We start from the raw sequence: 20,313 nt of genomic DNA on the forward strand, positions 1-20,313 counted from the left end.
AATTGGCACCTAAAATCAGAACTCTGTGTACCTTTTTAGCAGAGATACCTGAAAAGTGAAAATTTGAAGTCCGCCATTTTGAAATCCAAAATGGCCACCATGCAATCAAAATGTTAGTTATACCAATATGTTTGGTGACCCCATTAACATATAATTTGCACCTAAAATCAGAACTCTAGGTGCCTTTTTAGCAGAGATATGCCTGAAAAATGAAAATTTGAAATCCGCCATTTTAAAATCCAACATGGCCGCCACGAAATCAAAATGTTAGTTATACCAGTATGTTTGGTGACCCCGCTACCATATAATTTGCACCTAAAATCAGAACTCTAGGTGCCTCTTTAGCAGAGATATACCTAAAAAGTGAAAATTTGAAGTCCGCCATTTTGAAATCCAAAATGGCCGCCATGCAATTAAAATGTTAGTTATACCAATATCTTTGGTGACCCCATTACCATATAATTTGCACCTAAATTCAGAACTCTAGGTGCCTATTTAGCAGAGATATACCTGAAAAGTGAACAATTTGGGTCCGCCATTTTGAAATCCAAAATGGCGGCTTTCCCCTGACCAAATTTTGTGCAACCCTTCCATTTCATATTTTTGACACCCTAATGAATAACTGTGCAAAGTTTCAGAATGTTATCACAATTTGAAGGATTGGGTCACTTAACAGGCCTACTATATTAGGTAAGGTAAAATAAGTTAAAATATACTGTACATTCATGAATACTGGCCAGAGTTTCTTATATCCACATGATACTACTATGCATCAATCCTGAACTTCAAGTATGGCTTAATATATCCACATCATTAAAGCAATACTGCCCTGTCAAATTCACAGATTTTGTTCAGACTTCTTATTTTTATGATAATGATATGTAATCTGTGAAATTCTTGCGAGTATTGAATCAATTATCCGAGCCTTCATGAGTCATAATGAATCCCTTTGGTTTGATCTAGCTTGACAAGTTAAACGAGGGGTATTTGCTACACTTAGTATTCACTTTCATATTTCATTGCCCATGGCACTAACTTCTTTAGTTGCATTTCAATTATTCTGTACTTGGGTATCACATTTGTAAGTAGTTAAAATAGCAATATGCCAACTGTTAGGTACTGTAGGCGTGTATGTGCATTTATATATGAAGATACAGTACGGTAGATCCTATATTAAGGAGACAGATTTGGAAACCAACGAAATCGTCCCATTAATAAATAGGGGTGTCCTTTGAACAGGGGTGGGCAGTAGTGTTAAAGAATATATTGTCTCTCATTCACGTCACACAAAAGGGTTCCCTTGATAGCCATGTCCTAAATGGTTTAATGTGATATTTTATTGTAAAACATAAGCTCAAATCAAATGCAGGTGTAGTTCTCAAATATAAGCCCATGCTGACACAAGTCTCCAGATCTACTACTCTGCCAACAACAAATCACTGACAATTGATAACTGAACAAAAGAAAGTCAGGCATGAACGGTTTGCCGTGTAATTGATTCTGAACACTGGGAAAATGGGAAGAGCTTCATATGGGATAATATGGATGAGAAAGGGTAAACAGAAATAGTTAGGCAGCTGACATAACATTAAATACAATGTTGCAAAATTATTGATTTATTAATTAATCCGCATCAATAAACATTATGATTTAATTAACTGATTATCATCATAATAATAATAAAGAAACCTATACTATGATTTGAGATAGGCTTCTTTTCAAGATTACTTTTGTAAAACACAGGCTAATTTTATACCTCCATGTACAGAGGGCTTCTTTTCAAGGTGGGCTTCTTTTCGAGGTTGGCTTCTTTTCGAGGTTGGCTTCTTTTCGAGGTGGGTTTCTTTTCGAGGTGGGCTTCTTTTCAAGGTAGGCTTCTTTTCGAGTTTGTATAGAGTTGATGTGAAAAACAACATTGTAATAATCCAAAATAGTAATAGTAGTACTAAAAAGTACAAACACAGCTTCGTTAATTGTCATTGTCCTCATCTGTGACAATCATCACACAAGTGACTCACTTAACACACACATGTGCTCAACTCACGCAACAAATTTCCACATCCTTGTCTCTCAATAAGTACTGTACACACAGTCATGATATGAGTAAACTTGTATCAATGCTTGTATCAATGGCTATCTGTTATGTAGCTTCACAAACACTTCTAATAGTAAATCTTAGAAAACCCTAATTTTTTATGAAACAAAGTGGTTTTATTACCGACTACCTCCAATTAAGGACCACTATAATTATAGTATTATTACTATAATTAATATAATCAATTCTGTTCTGGACCATCTAATTGAGGTACCGGTATTCTAAATCACTGGAAAACAATTAATACCAGCTTCAACTATTGGCCAGGAAGGCGTTTTTACCACCACAAAGTGATAATTCACAACTCTGTTTTATCTTAACCAGTCTGACAACACATGATCATCAACAACACCACTAAACATTAGTTTAGCTTCCCTGCCTGCCATTTCAGAAGCCCAGTCTAAAAATGTCTTGCTTTACCTGTACAGTAATTCCGCTATGTCTAAACTCAATATGAACATCTGTTTCAGGCGAGTTAATAATAAATACTCATATTCAATTCTCACTAAATCCTTTTACAAGTAAATCTCAAGATGTACTTGTGTTTGCAATGACAGATTCCTCAATTAAAATATGTGGATTAAGTCAGTCGGCAAATAAACTGTAAATAAGTATAAATATTTTAGGATATATTGAAAGTCATATGCCTGGTATTCCTATAAAACTATATTTGACATTCTCTCTTAGCTTTGGTTATAGTCGGCTCTCCCAACTTCAAATTCTTGAAAAAACTGGAAACTTTCCCTAAACAAGACTTCTTGATGTTCAAAAGGTCCAAATTATTTTTTTACACATTTGAAATACCAGAATTTCTGGAAAATGAAACCAATTAGACTAGCCCTGGGTGTATTGGGAATTGACTATATTCTGCTGAAGTTAAACGATGAGGGATGCAAATACTATAGAAAAATCAGGATGAAGGGAAAGTTGAAAAAGAAAGAAAAAAAAAAAAGTATTTAAAACATTCAATATAATTTGGCCGTCTTTCTTCTCAACTACATCAAGTATGTTTATGCTCGAATACACTAAAAAAAAATGTTTTTTCCCATAGATAATTACAAAACATATCAAGAAACATTAGTTTCATTATTAGCTGAGTCACTTAAGGTTCTAAGGTTACAACCTTGTAATAAACACAGTGTCATCAGTAGATAAATGAGATTCTTTGAAATGTCACCATAAGTGACATCTATTTAGCCATGACAATACTAATTGAATTACTGTATATACACTAGTAGTACTTTATCTCATCTTGAAGATTGACTTGGATTTTACAATCTAATCTATTTTTATAGATCTCTATATCCACGCTGATAATAATGCTGGTATTAGTTTTAAAGCACACAATGTAAAACCAGTGTTTGTTGGTGTTTTTCTTGACATTGGAACTTTGAGTAAACAACAGTTGGAAAACACAAAGTGGCTTAATAAATACAGTACAATATGAAGTAACCAAGTTTTCTGCTGTTATTTTATTTGTTTATGCTCTACCTTGGTATTGAGCACTCTATCCTAACGGTCTGATAATTTCAACCTAAATAAATATATATATATATATAAATAATGAAAAAAATATGGATGTAAATAATGTCAGACTAACTAGAGAATAAAACCACTTTTTTTGGTTTCTCACACAAACATTTTGAATACAAAAGAATTACATACATAAATGAATGAATTAAAGTTAAACAATTTTTTAAATATCCCGTTCCAGTAGAAGTCGCTAACGTGACATCACACAAACCATAAAGTAAACAAAATGTTCAACTTTAAAACAAAGGATGTGGTTATTTGTTAAAAGTTCAACACCATCAAACTTTCAATTAATTAAATATTTAATATTAAAATATTCAAATTATGAAAATTAATATACAACTAAGACATTATTCACTGATGTGACACATTCAGTTTTTACTTTATACCTCAATGCACCTACAGACCTACAAAATGATTCACATAATAATATTATATAAATCAATGACAAAATTATGTAGATATTGCTGTACATACATCACACATCTTCCCTATATTATAGCATTTTTTTTATTTATTTATTTTTTGCATACTGTATTTCAACATAAAATGACTTAATTATAAAGATACAAAATTGAAAGACTCACCAGTTAAGAGGATACTGTAAAAACTATTCTCAGAAATCAGTCAGGGGTGTTGGCTTTAGAAACTGTATGGTAAAAAGTAGTACAACTTATACACAGCAGATGGAAACAGTCTGGCTAGCCAAGCCTTCTGGTGAATCACAAATCCACAGATATGACTGAATGCTTGAGTGAGCAGAGTCATGCATGATCGACTAATCATGGGCTAGTTCATTTAAAGAGTTATTACAAAGTGTGTCAAGAGAAATAAAAAAACTCCAGGTTCACATGGATCGTTAAAAAAAACACGATAAAAAACAAGAGAGAATTATAGTAAAAATCTTTTTAATGAAAAATTTATTTTAAATCGTGATTTTCAATTTTATGTGGCATGATTGAAGAGTTGCTGACACTTTACATAAATAATTTAGGACATTTAGCATCACAGGATTGGAATCTAGGACCATGGGAATGTATCGTACCGACCAAGCACTCCATGGATAGAAATGTACTTATTTGTACAAATAATCAATGTATACGCACTGTAACAATACTATATTCAAATGACATGGTTTAGATCTTGGTTATACTAATATTACAGTAAAATAAGTGTCATTGTTAACTCTCTATTGACATTTAAAAAGATCCATTGGGAATGTTTTACTATGGCAACTTCATCACCCTGCATGACACAAGAGAGTAGATTTTTGCAAGTAGATTTATATTCATACATATTTCTATACTGTCAATTTAATATGTTTATGAAAGAAAAAAAAATCTGCTTTCTAGCTCAAATGTATTGTTATTTTATTTTCTCCCTATACATTTAGCTAAGCTTACAGCATCAGCAATGTGTAGATTAATTTTTTATTTTTTTTTATTTATTTATTTTTTTTATTCACACTCATCCAACAGCGAGTAACTCGCCAATTACAGGATGGATAAACTATTTAATAATTTATCGTGCTTATAAACTAAGTCTCATTTGAGGCTTAGGGAGTGGAGTTGAAAGAGTCATGAGTTACAATTAACAACAAAATTACATACAACAAAATTCATACATTTCTAAGTCTATAGTAGAGTCAATTTGATATTATACAGTAACTGTTTATAGAAGAAAAAAGAATCTGTTTTCTAGCTCAAATGTACTGTTATTTTATTTTCTCTCGCTATACATTTAGCTAAGCCTACAGCGCATCAGTAATGTGTTTATACAAGCTTACAACTCAATCATTCATCAATAAGACATGACTGCCTAGATGGTGTTGTTTCTACCCCCACAAACCACATCCCATCAGGCAAGGTTACAGGTGTTCTCATCTGGCTCAAGGGTCTTACCACCAACAATATTGTTTATAATCACAATTTTAAAATGCTTCCTTATGGCCATCTCATCACCTAATCATAAATTTTAAACAACAACAACAAAATCGCAATCACGATTCATAAAATCTTCCTTCTAGGAAATTCACACTGGATGGCAAAATGAAAGAAAAAAAAAATTCAATAATAAAGATTTTCCTTGTGTTTTGAGCAAGCTAATGGTTTTGGTATATTTTCCATCCCCACCATAATCCTCATGCAGTGATCTAAATGTTTACAAATCTTATATAGTTTACTTGAAATCAAATACCATTTCTAACTAAGGGACTTTGAAAGAATTATTGTACTGTACTTTTTCCCAAGGACATTGCTATAAATGTATACATATTTCAATGTGTAAATTTCACTTGTGATAAAAAAAAAGGTTGGCATTTAAACCAAAATATTGATTTAATAGACAAGAAACCAAGTGTTTCGATGCTGTATAAAAATGTATGTCAACTATATGTTCAGTAAAATAGACTCCTCCGGAACAGCTTCAAAATCCATTGACCTTTTTAAATTGTGCAAATTATCAATATTTAATGGAGCATTTGTAGTTGATTACATTTTAATTCTTTAAGTGTTTCAATTGGTTTCCATTGAATGTCTCATTCTTTGAGGTTTTTATATTTCATTTCAACACATAACCTTTGAGGTTTTAAGATTTCCGGTTCATTCCTTAAATACCTTTTTAAAATTATTTTTTAATTATTTTAATTTAGCAACGGTAAATCAAAAAATTTAAATAATTTGTGTAAAGTGTCACCCTAACAGGGTGTCCTCCTGAATAAGGGTATTTAAAGAAGGAGTTCTGTAGAATTATAGTACAGTGGTAGTGTGTCTTCTCATACATGTATCTTGGGTGAACACATAGTAACTTGAGACGGTACTGCATTGTATTCAGGGGGAGTTTATATGATTCTGTTTCACACTTAAATATAGGGGATAACTCCAGTTCTAAGACCCATATGGTTTGAACAAGATTTTGAATTATACCTCTAGGAGTAGGAATTAGAAAATCCAGGAAGAGCCAGGCCAGCTAATATTAAGCAAAGTAGACAAGGAAGTGGTTGTTCCTGTTTTTAATTCATTTTAGGAAATATTAAATACTGCAGTAAATATATTGTAATCTTTAAGGAAAAGTGAGCATGTTGTTTTTAAATGAAATGCTCAGTAAAGAACATTCTTGTGATATCACCAGAGACCTGTAAAAAGCAGCATAGAGATTTGATGAAGATTATAGACTTTGTCTCGGCTTATAATAAATAGTTCCTTGGGTTTATTACATGACTGATAGGGACATTAATGTTACTGTACTTTGCTAAATAAAGCTCAATAAAAATGTACTTACCGTTCTTTCCGTTACGGTGTACGTGAAAAGTGATATTATTATTGTCAAACGGAACCGGTTGAATACCGAGTAACTTGCGGACAAGCTGCGGTACAAGATTAACGTCAATAACACCTTTTTTTTCCTCGTCTGCCTCAAGAAACGATGCTTTCAGAACTGTTGGAGAAAACAAATATTACATCATTACCAAAAATTTAATCTTGAAAATTGTTAGTATTATCAGTTTTGTGCAAATGACATCTTTCTTTTCCAACTCGATCTAAATACCACAACGGCACCCTAAAAAATCACAGTACTATACCACAATGACATGTGGTTCACTATTAGAGTAAGAAGATGTGAACACAGTACAGATAATACGATGAGCTGTTAAAAGAAATTAAATGAAGAATATAACTCATTGAAACTGACCATCTCTATGGATTGATGCCTTTGTAAAACTCAAGTATGGTACAACAATACACAAGATACAAATGATACCAGCACAATGAAAGCAACTTGGTTATGATATCTAAAGTATTAATAAATATGATTCATGCAGATAAACCACCTCCACACATAACCTTCTAATGTTATTCATCATTTGTGGTTTTCCAGAAACATGGTTTACTCAGCGAGAAGAAAACACAGTTATTATCATGTAATTCATATTTTATGAGTTTAATTTTGTTTGCCTCCAAGGACCTGGTTTTAAGTCTTGTGGTCTACCGATACAGATTTTGTGAACTTTGTTGTATCATTTTGACATTGAAATAATTGAATATAAATACACACTGGGGTAAATATCACAGGAATGATTTGTAAGCAATCATTTTAACAAAGAAAACGCATTTTAAACCAAGAGGTAAAATATCAATTAAGCCTACTAATATACTATGCCGCACAACATCAACATGGAGTAAGTCAGCCACTGTAGGCACGTAACTGCTGCACAACATCAACATGGAGTAAGTCAGCCACTGTAGGCACGTAATTGTTGCCGCACAACATCAACATGGAGGAAGTCAGCCACTGTAGGCATGTAACTGTTGCGTCAAAAAGTCGAGGAGCGTTTTTTGTAAGAAATATTTCTTGTTTTACTATGGATACTCCATAATAATTCTGAACTAAAAATTAAATGTAAAAAGTACTGTACATACAGTTAGTTATTAAACTAACCAATTTAGTATTGTCAATTAATAGTAACACACAGCTCAATAAGGAATATGGGTGATTCTAAATTATCATTTAATTTTCATTCTACAATTAAGTGATACTTGTGATCAACTTTTAGTTTCAGAAATTTTATATATGGTGAAGTCAAGTAATAAGGGATAATGTTTTACTTCCTCAAAAAAAACGGAAATAAATAGTTTTACTTTATTGAGTTGAGAAGTTGAAGTGAGTCAGATTATGCATAGTAGGAAACTGAAATTAAGCACAAAAAAAAAATTATATTGAAAGTGGGTAAAAAGGCAACGCTGTCAATAATTTGATGTTTTGCCCAAGAATGCTGTAAGAATTAGGACTAACACACGACTTAGAGATCAGGTTTAAGTCTAACATTGCATAAATTAAAGCCTCGGTGCCTGCAAAGTTGAAATTGTGCTTCATTTATTGGGTTAAACATGAATAATGTTTAATGCAAGTGTGGTATACAACATGAATTTAGCTGCAGAGCTTGAAGAAAAAACGAAATGCATCTTTAGTCTTCTATGGACAAGACAACCTTCCTCGTATGCATAGATGTTCTCTTTGGACCTGTCAACCTCAAAAATCAAAACACTGCAGCAAGGATGCTGCTTATGAAGTGTAAGCATTGGCGCATTAATTTAAATCATGTATTCTGGTACAAAAAAATATATATTTTCAAAATAATGCATAGAAGAGATGTTTAAAATGGAAATTGGGTTTTTAATATTTGATTGTAACCTATTTACTACACTCAAACTATTTTTAATTTCAAAGGTACTAGGACTTGAAGTTTTGCCCAAAATTCTTTTGGAATTAAGGCGAACACACGACTTGGGGATCAAATTAAATCTAACATGGTTTACGGAAAAAGGATAGGAATATTATTTCATTATGTTTTGAATCACGTTCTTCACAGAATCAGTTTTACTTCAACATGAACCTACATGTATATTTTTTTTAATTCATGATTTATAATCAGTTGAATGTTGCACTAATGGAGTCAAAATCGCTTTTAAATACCAAATTTAACATCTATACAATACATCAATCAATTTAGATAGCAAATCCATTAATTTATATAATGTATGACAGCTTTTACACAACTTGATTTGCTAATAATAAGTAAATTGTGTAAATGTAAAATATTTAAACAACTTTATTAAAACTTACAGTGGTGTACTATACTATAGGTAGTAAAATAAGTGACTACTAGGTAACTCCCAACAAATTCTTATTCTAATTGTAAAAGAGATACAACCGAGGTTGAGGGGAACACCTTAGGGGATCATTGGGGAAGTGGAGGGAAAGAAACACTACACCACCTTTGTTTTTTAAACACATCATCTTGACATACCCTGATCACTGTGGTGTGTTGGGATGCTGCCGCCAGTTGATGGCATGGTTCAATTCACAAAATGTAATAAGTACTGTAATACCTCTAAAGAACTCAAACTTTACAGTATTGTATATCTTTAATATTAGCATTTAATATATTTTATTTTATAAATATTAAAACTTGATGTTTAATATAAGGTCATACACTTCATATACTTCCTCTTATTATTAAACCTAAAGCTTGACTGTACGGTCATAAATCTTTGCAAAGTGAAACAAAATGGATAATACAGCTCTTTGATGATCTCTTCATAAAGATCACTAGGGACTAAGCACAACTCAGCACCACTTATGTCTTGATCAGCTTGAAAAGAAAGACTTCTAACAAAGCGCTTAATAAATCATTTTATTATCAACATAAGAGATGTAAAGAGCATTTATCAAGGCCTTTGTTTGCTTCATGGTAACATTTTAATGTTCAGTATCAACATAATACATCATAGAACATTATGTACATTCAGGCATTTGATTGATTTGTATTTAACATTTTAAAGAAGTTTGTTTATATCAAAATAGAATATAAAACATACTGTAAGTAAGCATTAAGACACATACAGTAGACACATTAATATATCAACATTTTAAATCCACCAATGAGGATAGGTATCTTTGACTGGAATTTTATCAAATCTTTTTAGAAATATTAATAAATGTTTCATGCTTAACATGTTAAAAGCTATAAAATTTTGCTAAAAATAATTTAGTGGTGTAAGCCTTTAAACAGTGGACTATCAATCATTCACTTTATAGTTTTATTGCTTGCAGTGCATGTATAAATTACTCTGTATATGCGAATATCATGGCTTTTCAATTGCAATTCAACCTATATTGCTTGTTTTATTTTAATAGCAGGCAAATGGCTTAAGGAACACTTGTCTGACCACAACATACATGAAGTTTTTCCTTACTTATTAATTAGTTTATTCATGGAAGGGATGGACGCATATACGCAGCACAGCATCAAATGTCTTAAGATCAAAGTACAGACTTATTATATATCAACGTAAAAGACAAGGATATGATACTATAAAGGAAGAAGTAAACTATATTGTAAGGCATTCCAACTAAAGGTTACATTTCAATAAAGCACCCAAAGACCACTTGTTACAGTATGTAAAGATGTTTATCACTTATACTTTTATTGTTATACTTTAAACCTAAATTAACATATCTGTACTACTGTATTCCTTGCAGTACTTTTAGTGTTTCTTTATAAATTAAAATGTATTATAGCAAAATCACTATTAAATCTAGAGCTTTCATAGGACAGCCTACAATGCAACTATTTAATATAAAGTATGCCATCTATTGAATAAATAAGCCCCAGGCTGTCATTATTTGCATGGTGTATAAACTAGACAGAGATTTAATCAGGTTTTTTTCAGATTTACTGATGATAGATAGCATTGATATCACACTGGCAGGTAAAGGTGTGTAAAGTCATAGTCATTTGTTTACATACAAAGTATAGCACACAATTTGCAGAGAGTTAATTACTTAATAATCACTAAGAACCTTAGAGATAAATGAAAATGTATTTACCATATAAAATGTTCTTTACATTCCCAGGTACCTCAAATACGCTGACTAAGGAAGCTATATAAATTGATACCAACCCTCTTTTATGAACGTTTTTTTCCAGGGTTAACTTTACACTATCTAGTTAGTAGTACACTGAAAACTTACAATTTAGAGAAATGCAGGATAGTATAGAACGAAAGAACCAACCTAATCCAAGCACAATGTAGTCAATATAGGGCATTTGTTAAATCACACTGTACTTTATTTGAAAATAGATTTTAAAATATCAGGGGCAGATCCAGGATTTAACAAAGAAAGAGAGGGGGAGGGGGGAGGGGGTGTTCTCATTTAATACCAGGTATTTGAACCACAGACACCTCATGTGGAGAAGTAGTGAATTTTGTTAAATTACTGTACACCCCTAGATGGCCAGAAATGGTACAGTACTTTCGCACATAAAAGTCATGGTAAATTGCACCTCTACTAGTTGGCTGGAAATTACACTATTATGTGTTACACCAACAGCACAACGGTCATACTTTTTCCACCGATATGCATGCAAAGCTGCCATGTTTTCCTCAATCTTAACAAATGGACGCTGATAGTAGTAGACTAAGACTATATTTTATAAATCATACAAAGTATAAATCTGTAAAATCATTCAATATTATTGCAATTTTAATCTCTAAACGTATCAAACAATATACCACCTCCTCCTACATCTTGTATCTTTTGCTAATCCATTAATCCTAAACTTTCATGCGTTAACTCTGTGACAATAGCGTGTTTGACTTCTTTCAAGTTTGTGTGTTCAGTATATCAAGCATGATATTTTTCACCTATGATACACTATAGATGTACCCAACCGGAAAATGCCAACTCTGCGGACCTTTTTGGAACGTGGATCTTAAATCTATCTACTACTAATATACCAAGTTATAACAATAACCTTTTTAAAAAAAATGTGGGTCAAATTGGGTTTGGATTATTTGGTTTGTTAACTCCAAAAATAACCCTAGTGACCTTCTTTTTCAGTAGGGTCATTTTGGTTGTGAACACAGTGTAGACACACATCCCTTATTTCCTTTTGAGAACACTTCAACTTGGCATAATTCTCAGGATATCTACTTATAATTATATGTTCCATGCAAACAAAATTAATATAGTTTTAAATGTTTGCAAGTCTTAAATCAAGAATATGGCAAGAAAAGGTCAGTTACAACCAAACTTCTACAAAATCTGCAAAGTATAGCAAAAAAAAAAACAAACTTGAAACTGAACTTTAACCTTAGTAACATACAGTTCATTATTGCCTGACCAATCATTAAATGTCAAAGAAGGATGATGTAATTAACAAGCATCCAATGACAGATAGCATATCATATAGCTCATTGAAACTAATCTAATTGACTCATCACCAATAGACAACTTTGTATAGTGGTCTACTGTATTAATATTCAATAGACTTTTAAAGACATATAAATCAATTGATAGGTAGATCTCACATTTAAAGCAATAACTGTGGCCCTCACTATGTATAAGTATGGGTTTTAATTTAATTACATTTTTTAAATAACAGGTAAAACTTTACTGACCTGATGAAATAGACCTTGAAACAGAACTTTAACCTTGGTGACCTATACTTCCTTATTATCTGACCAATCATCATTAAGATTAATTGATTCATCACCATTGAAATAACCAACTTACTGTACCACCCAAATTGCCTCTTTTTTTACAAAAAACTTGGAACAAATATAACTAACTAAAGGTAAAAATATAAAATTGTGATGATTATCTGATGAAATACTTGTTGTATAATTACACATTCCAAACTGTATTGTTAATTGAACAGGTCTAAATCTCAATATGAACCCTGGATTTCACTTTTAATAATAAGTTGACCTAAAATATGGCTTTTCAAGAGAGTTTTCATTGAAATATGATCTTCTACGGGTTATATGAACCTGTTATTAAAAGGGATAAAGCAATCTCAACCAAATCCAGAATACATACTGTACAATAGGCATATTGGTCACTAAAACCTTGAACGTTTTTGATGACCACTGGAGATATGAGGAATGGCATAACCTCACCAGACTAGACTGCAGCTATAAGCAGAAGTGGAATTTGCCGGAGACCCCAACATCATCATGAAAAAACTAAAACTATAAGGCGTTAATTTTCTTTTTTACAGTAATAAATAGCTCACTTTTATCTATATTTTGTTTGTATACCCTAAGCTATTTCTGTACAGTTAGTTTGTACTTGGTAGAATCATGGATGGAGTTATCAATTAATTAATACATTAACTCTATGGTACTGTAGAACAGCATATCTATTATTGCTGGCCATTATTCTGTAGACTTTGAAGTAAAAATATGACAAACCTATTGCTGTAACCAGAAATAAAAAAAATATTTCCCGTCTGCAAAAAGATTCATGATAGGCCTATCTCTTTTAACTTAGTAGTAATACAACCATCCTGAAATAACTCACAACTTTCCGTTTTTTTAATTAAAAATAACTCCATAATAAACCAAAGTAAATGCCCTAGTTTACGAATATTATTTCTTGCTTTTTCTTCTTTTTATCTTTATTTTTTCACAATTGCAACTGTATCATATAATGTGGTTTTTTTGTTGCAACACAGAAATAGTTCCAGACATAATAACAGGAAAAGGTGTGCTTTAGTAACCTGTTGGATAAGGATAGAGGCACTAACATTCCTACCTGTCGCATTCAATTCAATTCATTTTTAAATACAACCAGTTAACATAATTTATTATTAAAAATGAAATTTTCCTGGCAAGGTAAACTGTAGTTAATATTTCAAGATATTGTTGGAATACAATAACAGAATTTTATCTTTCAATATATTTAGAAATTTGTAAATTATTATTTTAAAATAAAAATAATAATTTCAACAACAAATTTCCCTGTAAACATACATTAATCACATATCTAATAAATTTTAATAGACATTTTGTTTCCTGCTAGTGAGCCTCCTGTTATTTTCATTGAAAATTGTGTTCATTTTTTGATTTACATTTAATCTACAAATTCTATGCAATAATATCATATTTGCAATCCATGCTTCCCATAGTTTATGGGGGTGGATTCCATCTGAAACATTGAAGGTAAACCGGCATCACCCATTTACGTCCATACAAACTTAATTATTTTATTAAAACAAATTAAAACTAAAGAACAAAATTTATGGTTATTGGATATTACAACAAATAATAGTCAACATTTAGAAAGTAAAAAGCTAAAAATACCTTTTCCTAGGCCTACCTGAAGAGATTAGAATAAGGCGTGGATAGAGTAGCTAGTAGCTCTGACTTGCTGCATAACATCCGCACTCTGTCCTTTACACTTCCTTCCATATATTATCAGCACATGGTTCTAAGACACGCCTCCATTGACTTATTGGACTCTACCATTTTTTCAAAAGGGGTAATTACTTTGAAATAGTGTGCAAGATATATGTTATTATAACATGGATCAATTCCATTGTTATTATTAACAAAAATTAGGAGTTATTTATTGAAATAATACTAATGAAGAATTCATTAGTAAAAACGAACAATTATATTTAATGAAAGAAACAAAAAGGAAAAAAAAAACAATTGAATTTACATTACTTCAGTAAATTACAAATAAACTTCTTTTTAAGTACAAAATAAAATGTTTTTAATTTACAGTCAATAAAAACAAATGAATGATAACACTTGACCACTTATTAGGTTTCCATAGAAATAGCCGCAAACTTTTATAGGTTTTGAGAAGCAGCATATGGAACAAGTGTAACACTGTCTGCCAAAAAGATAATTTTATTATTTTTTTTATTCTTTCTAGGCCTCAGTCAATGTTTCCTGTAAGTGTAGGCCGTAAACGACACCTTGGGGAGTATTCTGTACACTTGTAGCCTTGTTTGGCGGCTTATACTTAATCTTTTTGTTTCCCTACTAGCTTAATATTTAAAACACTCTAAATCGGTACTACTCTAAAGTAAAACACTAATATTTCTAATCTAAATTTGATATTTACAGTACATAGTTTCCACTCATTAAATAATATGATAATAGATGTTCTTGTTTCAAAACTCTCATTGCTTAACTAAAGAATAGATAGGCCTTTCTTTCAAAGTTGTTTCTTGTTTATGGCATTGGTATTGGCTGTACAAATATAATTATTTTACATGCATCAATTGTAAAGAGTATAGTTTATTAGTAGTGGATGGTAATGGTACAGTGATTGTTGGCTACTTTTGCCTCAGAAACTGGATAAATTTATTTCATATTCTGTATGAGTGACAAATGACAAATCAGTAAATATCAAGAAGTATCAAGTGACATTCCAAGGGGTACAATTTACACCTGAAGGGGACCACATCACAAATATAATACATCTGACCCAACAGGTGCCATAGGCTTGCTAAATTTGGACATAATAAAGTAATAAATTAACCAAATTAAGACCAATGGACAAAAGTTAATTTATTATGAGGAAAAAGTGTGTTTTTTCACTATATTTAATGATGGCGAACACCAGTTATTATTAATTTTAAGGAATGGATTAAAAAAAAGAAAGCAACTAGTTTTATTTCCTCAAATTTTGCAGGGAAAGTCCTACAAAAATTGTTTAATAATATAGCAAGTATAAATTCTTTTGAAATTGAACTTACGAAAATGTTCAGTTCAGGAGTTTTACTATACAATGTACAGTAATAATAGTAAAATATAGCTATTTACAAAGACACAATAAAGTGTTTTAAATGTTGAGGTTTAGCTACTTCAAATAATCTATTAATACTTCCTACTGGAAACATATGGAATATTAGACAGATTATTGATTGTGGCTGACTGACACCAGTAATTAAGGAAGGGATAGAGACTGCATACCATGTTGAAAAATGTACAGTAGGCACACTTTATACAATTCAATCATCCAGTTTAATAATTGCTAATTTTTAAATAGATAGACATTTTATAGACCACAATTACTACTAGGATGGTATAGGAGAGCCTATGGGCACAGGTTAGGAGAACTGTGCATTACAGTACAATGGCTCATAAACCTACATGTGATGAACCACATACCTCCTAGAAATATGGAATACATACAGTTTACAAAATATGTATGTACATACATTTGATATACAGAAATACAGTAAATAATAAAACTGTAAATTCTATGAAGTGAGGAGAGATTGATGATTTACTGCAACATACAGAGAATGCATTGAGTTATTAGAGACAAATTCTCTCAATACATTACTAAACACCCCTGGACTGGCCTAACTGACCCTTTTCCCCCAGAAATTCTGGTGTTCTAAAAGTTTTTTAAATTTTAAGGGTAAGAGAGTTTTCCGATAGTTAGGCATTGAGAGGCTGCACATGGATAGATTACATAATAACATAGCAGTAGCACTAAAGTAGTAATAAAGTGTTTTTTGATTTACTTAGTACAAAGTGATAGTATTTTATTTAATTGGAAGATCTTACTCTATGCGCTCTCATAGTTTTATTTTACAACCTATAGAAAGTTGCATCTTACAATTAGAATACAGCATCCACTCAATATGGGTCAGCATTAGTCCGTTCAAGGTCATTAATGTATCATGTAGGCGGTATAATGTACTAGCCCACCACATGCTATTAATATCAACACAACATCACTACAGGAAAATCACAAAGATTGAAATGACTATGCCACACATAGAGAGTATTAATTTATATCAAAAAGAAGGAATTGTAATTGTTAATATATTGTCTTGTTGGGCGATAATTGTAACTAATTGAGCACTAATTAAGCAGACATCAATACTAATGATATTATTGCACTGATAATGAGAATGGGCTTATTGAATGATCTCACTAATTGGAAGATGAAAATAAATTGATAAAATTAAGGAATTTATTAGTATTGACAATAAGAAATACTGTAGGTGTTTGATAATGATCAATACATTACTGTAGCTTGATTTTCGTTTTTCGCTGGAAAGGCCTGTCACTGCAGGCCTAGAAAATATGTTACTTGTCTCTCAATGCTAGTCCCTAAAGCCCATTGGGCTACTATAAATTGATCCAAATATTACAATTTTAAGGGTTTGTTCTGCTGCATGGCACCGATTAAACTGTTTATTTCAAAATAGACTTAAAATGTAATTTTTATATTCACTACATTTCTGCTTAATTTTTGCTCCAAAGTAACCGTTTAAATCAGTGGATGGTCTTTGACAAAAACTGTTTACCGAATTACTCAAAATGCAATTGGTCTTGGCGGTTAATTCAAACGTTACTGCAGTGTAGTTGACTCGAGGTTAGGAGCTGTCATGTCAATCAAATAACCTTTATTTTGTGTTGCAGTAATAAACTGGTTACTAAAAAATTTTCCTCTTTCTGCTCCCAAGAATTTGGGGTTAATTTATTTACACCGTTTTTAACCGGTTATTTTTATTCAGCAGGAACAGGACCTATCTCAAAAGTTTTTAATTTCAGTTTAATTTATTCATGTCAAACGTACATGGCTTAAAAGTGTTCTAGTTAGCATTGCTCTGATGTGCACCATGTGTTACCGTGGCGATTACAATAGACCAAAATGAATCATGTTGGCCTTCCTATCATTTAGTACTTTTACAAGTATGTGTGAAAATAGACTGTACTTCAGAAAATTGAAATAAACAACTTAAGTATATAAACCAATGTCAGTAATCTATTACAAATACACTTTGATGTTTGAATAGTGTTCATTTCATTTACTATAAAAGATATACTTGATAAATACGTACCATTCTGTATTGAATCCAATGTCAATGATAATAATAGTTATACAGAAGTACTCTGTAACTAATAATATACTGAGTAATGGAATATTTGTATAGTAGTAGTAATACAAGTGAGGTGTGTTTACTGTACTAGTGTTACCCCCAAAAACGGTGTCTATTGTTGGGAATCAGAATGAAAATAAAATGCAAATATTGCTATTAAGGTACTAATTAACAAGATGTTTATATTAAACAATAATATAATAATAGGTAACTTTACTTACTAAAATGATGATGCAAAATAAAAGAGAATGTATAAATAATGCGGTATTTTCCTATTCTTTTATCCCCTGGCAGGCAAACAATTCCAAGTCCTTACTTGGCAAATTCCTTATACAACAGTATAAACTATATATTCAAATTGAAAACCACCAAAAAGACAATTTAAAAGGTTTGATAACAATCTTTGATAACAAACTACTTCTGGGGTCATTGAACTAATAGCCTATGTGGGCTTTTTGTATACTGTATTAAAATCCTAACTTCAATTTATTAAAGTACTTTATTTATTTGCTTCTGTGGTTTTAGGTGCTATATTGAACAGTGTGTGCAATATTGATTGCAAGGTGTAGTACTTATTATTGTGGTAAAATGTGTGAAAGAAATAGATTGGTTTGATCAGAACCATAACATAACATACTTTGCTTTACAGTTTGATAACAACAACCTTTTATGTCATGTCATTATTGCAATACCTGATTTGAACTATGAATTGAAAAGAAATTTTCTCAAATGACAAAAAAAAAAAACCAACTAGGAAATGAACATTTTCGTGCATAGTATAATTATATATCCTTATTCAAGAACATCTCTACATTATATAATTTAGAAATGATACAGAGATGAGGAAATCTATGGAAGAAGAAAAAGCAGTACCAACTGAGATTTGAACTCTGAACTTTCAGCTTCATATTCAGATCTACTAACTTTTAGACCACTGGAGGTTTCATATTAAAATTCAGTTGGATATCAACTATTTTTCTATTTGATTTGATATTTTTGGGATGCATTAGGTTTTTATACCTGCATGTAAAGAATTCTTTACTCCATGATGTTAGTTAAACTTAGAAAATTCAAGCAGTGAATTGGCAAGTCTTAATTCAAATTGCTCGTCAATAAAGTTTTTTTTCTTTAAATGAAGCTTATATGTAGAAAAATTATGTCCACAATTAAATGGGTCAAATATAGGAAATGTAAAATAGGTCAAATATGCAAGTTCTAGCATAGTAATTATTTCAAAGAATACTAATTTACCTACGGTTGAAAGGGAATTAAAATATATGAATTTACTTCCTAGAAAAATTTTTTAAATCATTGTCATGTTTCCTATTGATTAGTAATACACAATAATTGCAGAATGTAGTTCTAGAATTCATATAAAATACATTTACCTACCTTGATATTGTTTGAAAGACAATGAAACACCCTAAGTAGAGAAACAAATAAAACAAATAATGAAATGAAAATAAAAACACTGTAGTCTGTATTCATGGAACTAATTCCTTCATGGTAATACTACCTACCTAGTTAGTAGGGCTATATTCATACAAAGCTTGAAAGCAGGACTGGCCTCATATCATAATTAATATAGGCTACGTAACTACTACTAGGCCTACTATAATATTATTAGGCCTAGCCTACTAACTAAGGTAGGCCAAGGCATCTACATGAAAAGGCCAGGCTCCTGAAATAAAAACATTTATGAATCGGTTTGTTTAGGACAAAGTTTCTACTTATTTCATGGCATTCAACAATCACGACACAAAATTCCATTTAATAATAACATTTATCAATAACATGTGTGTAGATTCAATTTACAAATATCCCGCTAAGCCACTTAGAAACTAAGACAATCAGCTCGCAACACGAACATCTAACAGGTTCACCCTCTCCTCCTCCTCTGCATCATCTCTGCGCTCTCTCGACTCCTCTTTCTCAACAATCCTAGCCTAGCCTAGGCCCAGCCTAAATTAACTAAAATATCAAAACTTACATCCGAAAATGCCATATTGAAATAGAAGATAATGAACAACACTTTCGTAACGTCCACAAAATAGTATAAATACCCCGGAACCAACTTACCAGCTAAACTTTCAATCCAAATTTTGAGTATCGTCTGACGTTCACTTACCGCACATGCTTCCCCGACGAAAAGTAAAAACACACAACGTGCTTGGATTCGTTCATTGTGAAAGCGGGGGTGGTCTTAACGTTCTAAAGTAATTGGGGGCCCCATGAGAGCCGACGTGACGCGTGCCGATGTGACAAACGCAAATATTTAGATTCATTCATACGGTAACTCACTAAAGTAGATATTTAGATAACAACTCAATAAATTGTGTAAACATTAATTGAATTATCGTAGTATGATAATAGTGATACAAATTAATGGCATAAATCACAGGTTCTTTGTTCATTTTTTTCCAATATATATGTAAATGGTCACAATATCCAGATGGACATTCTATGTAGGCCTACTATCAAG

At 31.5% G+C, this 20,313-nt stretch overlaps 1 protein-coding gene across 5 annotated transcripts in view; it reads right to left on the reverse strand.

Moving 5' to 3' along the window:
• LOC140062699 (neuronal-specific septin-3-like) overlaps nucleotides 1-19,972 on the reverse strand; it is a 36,865-nt gene extending 16,893 nt beyond the window's left edge. The window contains exons 1-3 of one of the 5 annotated variants that reach the window (XM_072109025.1): nucleotides 19,911-19,972; nucleotides 19,224-19,254; nucleotides 6,908-7,063 (exon numbers count right to left, since the gene is read on the reverse strand). Coding sequence is in view for 1 of the 5 variants with exons in the window: in XM_072109010.1 (XP_071965111.1) it covers nucleotides 6,908-7,063; nucleotides 19,224-19,254; nucleotides 19,822-19,836 (202 nt within the window). In the remaining 4 variants the exon portion in view is untranslated. Of the gene's footprint in view, nucleotides 1-4,215; nucleotides 4,278-6,907; nucleotides 7,064-14,277; nucleotides 14,386-19,223; nucleotides 19,255-19,821 lie in introns of those variants that run through there. The other 4 variants (XM_072109010.1, XM_072109042.1, XM_072109017.1 and 1 more) reach the window with 4 other exon arrangements.
• Nucleotides 19,973-20,313: the final 341 nt, after the last annotated feature.

This window comes from Antedon mediterranea, chromosome 1, assembly GCF_964355755.1.
Source record: "Antedon mediterranea chromosome 1, ecAntMedi1.1, whole genome shotgun sequence".
NCBI lineage: Eukaryota > Metazoa > Echinodermata > Crinoidea > Comatulida > Antedonidae > Antedon > Antedon mediterranea.